The following is an 11,582-nucleotide window of genomic DNA, read 5'->3' as shown; positions in this document are numbered from 1 at the left end:
AGATTTTGCTTTGAGGTTTTGCTCTCTGCTTTAAACCTGTTTTATTTTAATTTATTTTGGTATCTTTTCAGTTCGTTTTTGTTAACTCCCTTTCCCAAAGTCAGAAGAAGTGCCTTGTTGACTTCCTTTTCCCGAGGTAGGTAGGAGGTTGGGCCCCTTGTACTTTAACATGACGGCTGCTCGTTCACAGCAATATGCTGCATTCGAGCATTTATCACGTAAACACGGTCTAGCTTGCTCTCCACCGGAAGGTGTTACGGTGGAAGCGATTGTCATGGTAATCGGGAACATAATTGGTTTTGAAAAGGTACGTGCTGCTTCACGTATGAATAAGCGTGTGATCATTTTTGTATCTGATGAAGTGTTCGTTGCTCCAATTGTTGAACAAGGCTTGGCCCTTGACTGGGACATTTGTAATGGCATACCCCCTTGACTCTTGTGCACAAAGGGTATTAATTAGTAATCTCCCACCGTTCCGAAAGAATGACTTGATACTTTCAGCCTTGCAGCGCTATGGTGATTGTGTCTCTCCATTAATAATGCTCCCTGTCGGCTTTTTAGACAAACGGGTAAGCCATGTCATGAGCTTCCGCAGACAAGTATTTATGGTACTTAAAAAAGAATACGCTTCACTTAACGTTTTATTATGAAGTTTACTTCAAATGGTCATAACTTTCAAGTATATGTCTCTACCGATACCCTAAAGTGTTTTGGTTGTGGAGCGATTGGACATATGAAACAGTTCTGTCCACTCAGTCAGAAACAACCTCCCCTCAATGCTCCTCCTAGTAATGATTTCCAGACTAATACTATCACTTTCACCCGAAATGATTATCCTCCCCCCAATGTTACTGACTCCGTCGGTAACGATCCCCTCCTCTGCATTACTGACACTGCTCGTAAGGTCTCTGCCTCCAATGTCACTGACTGTGCTCATAACGATCCTCTTCCCAACGTTACTGATTCTGTTGGTGACGATCCTTGCCTTAATATCAATATCACCAACTCAGTAAATAACGTTGAGCTTCAGTCGAATGTTGCAGCTTCTCTTTCAACAAATAAACAAGATAGGCCTTTAGTAATTGAACGAGTTGACACAAGCACTTGAAATTAACACATGGACACCACAAACGATGGGTCCGTTACTGTTTCTAAAGTTAAAAAAACGCAAGTCTGTTGTCAGAAACGTATCACCCTCCGGAAAACGACCAACCAACACGAGCATAAATGGCACTGAAATCTCACTTTCCAACCAATTTGCCTTGTTAGAAGAAGAGGAAAAATCGGATGTTTTACTCAATAATAATATTAATGATGATGGAGTAGATGCCAAATCATTAATAGCGAAAGACTGTATTCCTGACCACCTAGAATGTACCGCTTCACAAAAGGGGGCCTCTCCCCATAACGTAGAGCAGTGTTACGAATGTCATGATAATGCTAAAACACCTACCCGAACTGACAAAACTGGTACTCCCACCGTGCCTGACGAATCCGAGGTCCCCGGTCAAATTGATGAAACTTCCCTCCCATGTACAGTTACCCCAGTCAAAATCACCACACCGGATGTACAGATTGATTGTAATTTGTAGGCAGCCGTGTCTGTGACATCTAATCAAGTCACTGCTGAAGAACAGCAGGGTATTGTCGCAGACAGTATGGGGGGGATATGAGTCTGACGGGACATCTTCTTCTGTCTCTGTTTCAAGTGATGCGGGTAGCGATACTTCTTCTCTAAAGCTCGAAGACGCTTCTTCAATTTCCCCAGATACTATTCACACCTTCTTGCACAAAAGTTTTCGAAAAACGAATGCCAAAATTAAAGACAATTTTCCATTTCTAGAAGGCTTTATTCAAGTGACACGAATAATGATTTCCAGACCTGATCGATACAATCTTACCGACCCTCAACGTCATCGTTTGAGGAAATTTTTAAGTCGTACTCGGAACGAACTCAAAAATAATGGTTGATGCTGTTCTACCTGATGACCTCTATCCTTTCCCCTCTTCATACCTTCGATGAAAATATCCATTGCAAGCTTAAATATCAATGGTGGTCGTAATTCTCTCCGTAAAGTGCAAGTTAAACAACTAATCGAGTGCAACAAGGTTGATATCTTATTACTACAAGAAACTCATTCCACTGAGCCTTCTTCAGCTGAATGGGAATTACTTCTTAAAGGGCATTGGTTCTTTAGCAGTCTTTCAAGTCCGATTGCCGGGATAGCCATCTACTTTCAGCAAACTCTTCCTTTAACTTTAGTCTCCTTCCAAGAAATTGTAAAAGGATATTTAGCTTCCTTGACCTTTTCCATTCGCCAGCAGCTTTTCACCATTGTCAATCTATATGCTCCTAGCACAAATCCTGAAAGATCTTTTTTTGATTGCCTTAAATCATTTCTTGCTAATATCCCCCCTGACCACTTTCTGTCTCGGAGGTGATTTTAATTGTTCACTAAACCCCCCTCTTGATAGGAATGGTGCTGAGCCACATGCAGCCAGTACGAGAGCTCTTGCTCGCTCCATTTCAAAATTCAAGTTGACTGACATTTGGCGATTGAAACATCCGACGCAACAACAATTTACTTGGTGTAGCTGTTCTAACAATCGAGTGTCTTTTGCTCGACTTGATAAATTCTACGTTTCCAATCATTTTCTTGACCTTGTCTTAAACACCTCTATTCTCCCATCTGGGTTTTCTGATCACCATGTTGTTGTCATGCAGTTTCAATTGCCACTAGTTAAGAGGGGGAGCCCTTATTAGAAGTTCAACACAGCATTTCTTCAAAATGATTTATTTGTTACTTCCTTTAAAACCTTTTGGGCACATTACATCACGATCGATCAGAAGTTCTCTTGTCAACGTCAGTGGTGGGACAATACCAAAGTTCAAATTGGAGTTTTCTGTCAAAACTTCTCACGACACAGTACTCTGAATCGTGACATTGACATAGAATTAGTGAAGACACAAATTCTAAACTTGCAAAATACAGTGTCCTCCTCTAATGACAATAGACAGCAGCAAATGTTGCATGAAAAGAAAGCTCTTCTGAACGAGTTATTGGTCGAGAAGGCAAAAGGTGCACTCCTTCGAATGAGAATGATTCACCTGCAGCAACTAAACACTCCCAGCAGTTTCTTCAAGTTGGAAACAACTTCCACAAATCAGAAACAAATATTATCCTTGCTTTCTGCTGATGGAAAGACGCTGACTGATCCGAGTGATATTAAACTCACTGGTAAAAATTATTTTTCAAACCTCTATTCTGCCAAGCACGCTTCGTTAAACCACACAGATCGTTTTACTACTTCCTCACCTGCACTTACTGAAACACAGAAATTGGCTGTCGAAGGTGAAATAACCTGAGATGAACTTACAAGTGTTTTAAAAACCTTGCCCACCAGCAAAGCACCTGGGTTAGATGGGTTGCCAGTAGAATTCTACAACGCTTTCTGGGATCTGCTGGGACCATGTCTATTAACAGTCTTTCAAGAAAGCATACAAGCTGGTGAACTTCCTTTGAGCTGCAGACGTGCTATCCTCTCACTAATCCCCCAAAAAGGTGACCTTCAACTTGTTGAGAACTGGCACCCAATCTCTACTTTCTTCTGATTATAAAATCCTGTCCAAATTACTTGCCAATCGTTTAAAAGTTATAATAGGACACATTGTAACTCCTGACCAGTCCTATTGCATTCCTGGTCGATCAATATTTAACAATATATTTTCAGTTCGTGATTTGATTTCGATTTGCCATTGTCAGAACGTCAATGCTGGGCTGATTTTTCTTGATCAAGAAAAAGCTTTCGATAGCATTGACCATTCATATTTATTTGAGGTTTTAAAGGGGTTTGGGTTTGGATCTTTCTTTATTTCCTGCATAAAGTTGCTGTATCACAATAATTCCAGTCTACGAAGCATTAATAACAGTTTGTGTTCACCTTTTCCAGTTCAGTGAGGAATTAGACAAGGTGCCCTCTTTCTGGGTACCTGTACTCCCTTTTCATTGAACCCTTGCTCATTCATTTACGCCACAAGCTCTCTGGTTTTTCAGTGGTACCTTCAGTTAAGGTTCTTGCATATGCTGATGATCTGTGTGTAATTGTCAACACTCAATCTGACATTGCTGCTCTTACAAATGCTCTCCAAAATTTTAATCTTGCATCTTCTGCTACTGTTAACTGGAGAAAGAGTAGAGCGTTGTGCCTTGGTCCTTCAGAGTTATTTATTCCACCTCCGCTGCCTAAGCCTTCCAGTGGAGGCATGATGGTGTTAAACATCTGGGTGTTTTTTCTCGGGAACGCGACTTTCTCTTTAAAAAATTGGGACCAGATGGTGGATCAAATCTCTCACACCCTTAATTGCAGGAAAAGATTATCCAGCTTACTGTCTTACAGAGGTAGAGTGCTAATAATCAATAATTTAGCTGCTTCCAAACTCTGGAATCGGATAATTGCCTTACAACCCCCCAAATCACGAATCCTGAATTTGCAACGAATCCTTGTTAACTTTTTCTGGAACGGTATGCACCGGCTCCGAGCAGATATTCTGAGTGTCCCGCTAGAAAAAGGCGGTCAAGAACTCGTGGACATTACCAGCAAAATACTGTCCTTTCGACTGACTACCTTGCATCAACTTCTATACAAGGAGGTCCTGTCCTGGGGGCCGCTGGCTTCCTGTTTGCTCCTGCAAGCTGGCAAGCTCAAGTGTGGACTTGAACTTGTTCTACTTGATCTGCAGCGAGTTGACACCTCCTTACTGCCCTCCTTCTATCAAAGTCTCCTAAATGCCAATCAATGCCTCCTTCCAGTACGAAACAAGGATTCGTATAAATTTAGTAATTTCATGTGTGAACCTGTTTTTTACAACAGCCTCTTTCACCATGACTTTCAAAGCAGGTCCCTCATTCAATCCTTCATTGAATCTGGCTTCTTCCTTGTGGAAGACTTTGTCAATCACATATTCTGAATGGCAGACTCCGAACCAGATATTGGAAGCTTGCAATGTTAAATCACCACGAAAAATTGGATTAATTCTACGTTCAATTGTTAAAGTTTTCAACCTTTTTAATTTATCGTGGCCTCCATCACATGATGTTCAAGGTGCAAGTGTAACGCAACCTGACTTCCCTGATTTCGTTTTTTCTAACGCTCCTTCCATCAAGCCTCTACAAACATGTACAAAGACTGCTATGTATGTGCAATGTCTCAATGTTATTACCTCTGCCAACCCCAATAATGCACTGACTACCCACTGGAAAGAGCTTCTGCCCACAGGGGTTCCATCATCTCCCACCTGGTGTTCCATGTACACATCACCTGTATCTAAACGTGCCGGAGACATACAGTGGAGACTTGCACACTATACCTTGACTTCAAACGTTTTTCAAAAAAGATTGAACCTCGTTTCGTCCGATGAATGTCCTTTTTGCCATCAATCCGAGGATGTTTTCCATGCTTGTGTTGGTTGTCAAATGTTGATCCCACTGTTTAAACTCTTGAAACTTTTTTTCCAAAGATTAGGCTTTTGCTTTTCATTCCATTATTTTATTTTTTGCATTCCGGTATCCAACCAGAATGTCGGTATTGACGTTGCCAATTTCCTGCTCGCTGAAGCGAAACTCGCAATATACATCACTCACCAGAGGATGATTTCTGGTGTTAATTCACAGGAATGCAGTGCTCTGCTAGCCTTTAAAGGCTCTGTGTGTGCCCGTCTCAAAATGGAATTCCTGTTTTATCGAGAGAGTTCGCGAATGAATGGCTTCATTGACAAATGGTGTAAAATTGAAGTATTGTGCAGCGTGGAAGGAGAAAATTTACTCTTATTGTATGAATTTAACATCTTAAGTTATTCCTATTCCTGATTCACGTTTTGATTGAATCTGCACAATGTTGCATCACTTGTTTCTTTTTGTACATTTTGAAATAAAAGGACATAAAAAGTCAAAAAAGTCATGTCTCCCTGTCTCCCTGTCTCCCTGTCTCCCTGTCTCCCTGTCTCCCTGTCTCCCTGTCTCCCTGTCTCCCTGTCTCCCTGTCTCCCTGTCTCCGTGTCTCCGTGTCTCCGTGTCTCCGTGTCTCCCTGTGTCTCCCTGTGTCTCCCTGTGTCTCCCTGTGTCTCCCTGTGTCTCCCTGTGTCTCCCTGTGTCTCTCTGTGTCTCTCTCCCCCTCCACTTGCTGAGATGCTGTTTCCATTCTTTGCGCACAATTATTTGTCGTGTTCTTTTATGCTTCCATATATTGTCGTTTTTGCTTTGCCCCATATTGTACCTGTTTTACCCTTTGCCACCTGTTTTTTCTGTTTCTTGCACGAGTCGTGATACCTGTATATAAAGCTTATTTTCTCCTTTCGTTTCTTCTTTTCAGCTCTGATCTGCAAGAGGCACTGGGTATGATTGAAAACCATTTGCCTCCTTTCATCTACCGTATGAGGCAGCTGGGTTACCCTCCGGGGTGGCTGCGCGAGGCTGAGACTGAATCTTCAGGCCTAACCATCCATGACTCTGAAGGTAACAAAGACAGCAAAAGCTGAAAATTGTTTTAAAGTACTGAACTGTATACTGCTGCTTGTTTACCTGGATGATGTTATCCCAGTAGGACTGAGCGATGGTGATATCAATAATGACTGTGACAAGATTCCTCACGATCAGCGAGTGACTTATGATTTGGGAAAAGTGGTGGATTTTCCTGGCTTTAACACTCCACCTCATCCGAACACTCGAGATGTACGTCAAACCAAGCAGGACTTACGGATGGATGTCTTATCACAAATGTTCCACATTCAACCATCATAGATGTCAAGGGACAGAAGTTTTTCAACTTTCTTTTTTGGGCTTGTTCATGTGTATCTCGCTGCCTCCTCACACATTTGCAAGATATGCTTTTTATACGCCCGATTTCATATATATATATATATATATATATATATATATATATATATATATATATATATATATATATATATATATATATATATATATATATTTATATATCGGGGCGTATTATGTGATACCGGTTGTCCGTCCGTTCCTGTCCGTACTCTTACTCCCAAAGTTTTCAACTTTCATGTTTCATATTTGGTACATAGGTACAGACTGTGGAGATGGTGTCGCGACATACGTTCGTCATCTAAAGTGGTTGTCATGGCAACCAGGATGCTGTTTTCCATGTAGTAGCACAATTCTGTATATACCTTCTTGTTCTTCATAAATTGACGTGTTTGAATATATAATTGTGTGTGTGCGTGCGTGCGCGCGCGTATGTGTGTGTCACAGAGACTTTTTCGGGCGTATATTGTGCTCACTTGCGCTCTTGTTTTTTATGCCTCCGCTGACAAAGTCTCCCAGAAGCAATATGTTTTTGGGTTGTACATATGTCCATGCTAATTAACCTCCGCCATCGAAGATGGACGGAGGTTACTGTTTTCACTCCTGTCTGTCTGTTTGTTTGTTTGTTTGTTTGTGAACAGTATTACGGAAAAACTCCTCGACGGATTTCGATGAAACTTGGTGGGGGGGATAAGGTATGGTCCAAGGACCATGCCATGAGATTTTGGACTTCGTCCAAAGTCCAATATGGCCGCTATGGTGGCCATTTTGAAAAAGTATTTGTTTTTTTTTGTTTGCATTTCTACATGTTTTTAGTGATTTCCAACCAAAAAAAAAAATTGTTCGAGGAAAAAAAACGAAAAAACCCCAAAATTTTGCAACTTTTTTTTCAACAAAATTTCGTTTTTTTTTGCATTTCTACATGTTATAAGTGATTTCCAACAAATACATGCCAAAATTATAATTGCGGCTGATTTTGGAACTTCAGGTCGATATACCCACGTAAAATCAATTTCTGTCTCAAGGAATCTAGTTATGACGAATGAATTGAGTATGTAAAAGTTAAAAGGGAAAGTTGCAAACTATAACTCTGTGAGCACTGTTGACGTCAAATTGAATGAATAGGATATCAGGTTCACTTGAATGACCTAGCAGTATTGGCGGCGGAGGTTTTGCACTCTACCGAGTGCTCCCCCTCTCGTGTTCTCTGTTTTTTCTGCAACTGCTTATCCGATTGACACAAAATATTCACCACATGTGCGACTACTCATGTAGAATGTTTTATTGATAATTATGACATCATCGGTCAGATGGTGTGGCAGCCATTTTGGAAAGAAGGGAAAAACTTTGGACCTCCATCTCCAAAACCACTCCATGGAAAAAATTCAAACTTGTCACATGTCAAGTCCTCCCCATGGGAAACGAGTGTAATTTTTTCTTTTGATGATGTCATAGGTGACTTTGTTATGATGTCATAATTGCATCCGTCAAACGCTTTATCCGATCAGTATGAAAATTTTTGAGGGTCATCTCGGGCTAAATTGAATTGGGGGTGGGGGGGGGGGTGGATTGATGACGTCATTAGTCATGTGGTTCAGCAGATATATATATATATATATATATATATATATATATATATATATATATATATTTATTTTTATCGTAAAAACCTTCAAAAATCTTCTCCGAAACGGCTGAATAGATCGAGGCAAAACTTTACACGTATGATCGCCTATCCATGAGGTACAAAAAGTTCTCCACCTTTGACATTTTAGGTCGCATCATTTGGCAGCTTTGATTTTTTTTTGAAGAATAAATCTTTTATTTATAATCCCCTTCTCCAGAACGACTTGACAGATCAAACGCAAACTTCGCCCACATGTTCTCGAAGCCTTGGGATTACCAGGGTATTCACGAATAAGTCATTGGCCACATTGTCTGACAGCCATATTTGATTGAACGAAAAATTTTAAAGAATTATTTCTCTTGAGAACCGCTTCATCAATCGACATAAAATGCCAGAATTATGATCTAGTAGTCATGGGGAATATATGTTTTAAATTTCAACCTAATTGGGCATCTGGTCTGGCAGCCAAAATTATTTAATGTTTTGAATCTGGGTTAAGGGATTTAAATCAAACTTGGTACAAGTATGTATCACGATGTAATAAAGTGGGCGGAGGCATAGCTGGCAACTTTGAAGAGTGCCCTTCTTGTTTCAAACATCACATGCTCCATTCACAGTAATTTGATTTTACATTATCCCACAACCGTTTTATGTTGTTGTGTTTTTTTGTTTTTTTATGCTTCGGAAAGACAGTTCAGCATTGACTGTCTACACCTGATTTTGCTGCTCCTTGCAGGAATGGAAAAGTTATGGCTCTGTCCCAATGTTATCGCAACACAGCAAGGAGTCACTCTTGGTTACGCTCTCTGCCAAGTCACAAAAGGTCGGTTGGTGAGCACTAGTTTATCCCACTGTACTGATTAGAAAGCTAAACTGGTTGCTATGATGGTGATGACTTGTGTTTTTTGCAAAGATGTTGGGGATGTTGCTTTTATGACTTTATTGCATCAATCATGACTGTGATCCAAGACTTCTGCATTGCCATTTGGCTTTTAATTGCAAAGGAGTGTGGCACTACCTGCCTGGTTCCATTAAATGCGGGATCATCTGATAATTTTCATTGTGGATTGGTGGTAGGGTGTTGTGTCCAAGAAATGTGTGTGCATTAACCATTACTTGATTGTTTCTTGGATCTATGCATTGCAGGTCATTTGAATTTCTCCAGCAGCCATTTGTTGATTCTTGTTTTGAGGAACCCATTGATATGGTTTAAAAGATGTCTAAGATGTGTTCACATCCACCGCATCCCTCAATGGCAATACAATTGGGAGCAATCCAGATTTTGTTTGAATGGATCAACAAATCCATCCCCCCCCCACTCCCAGTTTTGATTCCGAATCCATCTTATTCATAACCACTTCCCCTGTCTCCAAATTTTGCTTACTGTATCCATCTTATCCACCCCCTACATTCTCCCCTATCTCTCATCCTTACCTACGCATCCCTTGTTTCCAGTCTCCATTTATTTTGGCACTCACCCCTGCTGTTGGTATTTCCTCCTTTTTCCTTCTGCTGTTCCTTGTATTATGTTGCATCCTGATATGTTCTGTGCTGTATCTATTCCATAAGTCTTGACTGTGTACAAAAAAGTCTTTCTCCATAAATATCAAGATGCCAATTTTCATACAGTATTCAAAATGGCCATTGATGGCAATTTTTGGATTTCCATTTTATAAAATCAGAGTAATGTTTTGGAATGTGGCTTGGCAGTTCAAACGGAAGACCCTTCAGGACACATTCTCATGATTGAGGGATCATTGTGATTGCGATGGTGATGGAACCTAAATCCTATTTTCTCTGTCTAGGTTGTACGGATAAAGCGACAGCACGTTGTTCTTGAGCCTGAGGGACCAAATCCTAACAAGCATCGTCGGGCATGGAATGAAAATCGGCGTGAAAGTGACATGGAGATTGATTCGGGTGAGAAATCTTGAGATGCTGATTGATGATTTATTTATTTGTTTTTTATTATAATAAAAAACAATAATTATTATTATTGTTATTTCTGTGTGTCTATATGTGAATGAGCACTAATATTTTAACATGTCCCCGTCGTGATGAACCACAGCCAGGTTGGGTGCTTTCACCTTAAGAAATGCTGAACTAAATTGGATAAATTTGATTTGTCTTGCGAACAGCCACGTGAGCCTTTGCACTTTGCCAATGGCTCTTACCCCTGCCGGTGGGATCTTTCCCACCAAGACGGAGCAAGAAGGTATGTTCACAAACTGGCAAGACAAATTAATTGCACCAACCACAATAATGATCCTGTGGTGAGGCAGTTTCTCTGAAACAACTTTCCTTCTCTTCCTGGAAATTAAGCCTGACCGAAGGCAATCTCTGCTCATTCCACAAAGTCTGCAACAAGTGTTTGTCCACTCTCTCAGGATAGCCAGAAAACAACATCTGTCCAACCTCGAGATTGAACTTTCAAACTCGTCATCATCCTCAAAAGCCTGGTGGTGCCCCATTAAGTCTGCCTCTGGAGTATGCTACCCTTCCATCTCTGCTGTCTCTTCAAATGGCACCACAGCTGACTCAACTCGTGAGATGGTAGAATGCCTCTTCGCTATGCTTCCAAATATTGTGTCCACAACCCCTTGCTCTCCGCATCCACCCTACCTCTTCTTCTTCTTCTTCTTTCGGCTGCTCCCGTTAGGGGTCGCCACAGCGGATCATCCGAATGATCCGCATAGTGATTTGGCACAGGTTTTACGCCGGATGCCCTTCCTGACGCAACCCTGGTCGCCTCTTACGACACAGGGATATGGTACACCTATTTTAACCGGGGTATACACCGGCCCAGTATACTGGTACTCATTTCGCCGACCTCGGAAGGATGACAGGCTGAGTCAACCCCCTGGTGTATTAACTCAATGGCCCAACGGGGCTTGAACTCAGGACCTTTTGGATCCCAAGCCGCTGCCCTAACCACTGCGCCAACACACCAGGCTCTCGCATCCACCCTACCTCTGGTAGTAATATTCAAAAAACTCTCTGGCAGTAATTGTCAAAGCATTATTTTGAGGAAATGTTTGAAAGATTCATTTTTAAATTTTTTTATATAATATTTCCGTTTATTAATTAAATACTCACAGCACGAAAGTGGAGCTCCTTCCTGCCAC

The 11,582-nt window shown here is 41.1% G+C and overlaps 1 protein-coding gene across 3 annotated transcripts in view; it reads left to right on the top strand.

The window, feature by feature from the left end:
• ZCCHC8 (zinc finger CCHC-type containing 8) overlaps window positions 1–11,582 on the top strand; it is a 139,257-nt gene that overhangs the window by 94,811 nt on the left and 32,864 nt on the right. For 2 of the 3 annotated variants that reach the window (XM_085878501.1, XM_085878499.1), the window contains 4 exons: window positions 6,370–6,512; window positions 6,598–6,728; window positions 9,194–9,280; window positions 10,263–10,377. In XM_085878501.1, the coding sequence (XP_085734627.1) occupies window positions 6,370–6,512; window positions 6,598–6,728; window positions 9,194–9,280; window positions 10,263–10,377 (476 nt within the window). The remainder of the gene's footprint in view (window positions 1–6,369; window positions 6,513–6,597; window positions 6,729–9,193; window positions 9,281–10,262; window positions 10,378–11,582) is intronic. The other variant, XM_085878500.1, reaches the window with a different exon arrangement.

The sequence above is a fragment of the Eptatretus burgeri genome, chromosome 4 (assembly GCF_056783735.1).
Source record: "Eptatretus burgeri isolate ZD-2024b chromosome 4, Ebu_testis_v1, whole genome shotgun sequence".
Classification (NCBI taxonomy): Eukaryota; Metazoa; Chordata; class Myxini; order Myxiniformes; family Myxinidae; genus Eptatretus; species Eptatretus burgeri.
Note: the sequence above shows the minus strand (reverse complement) of the source record. Positions and strands in the feature narration are given on the sequence as shown.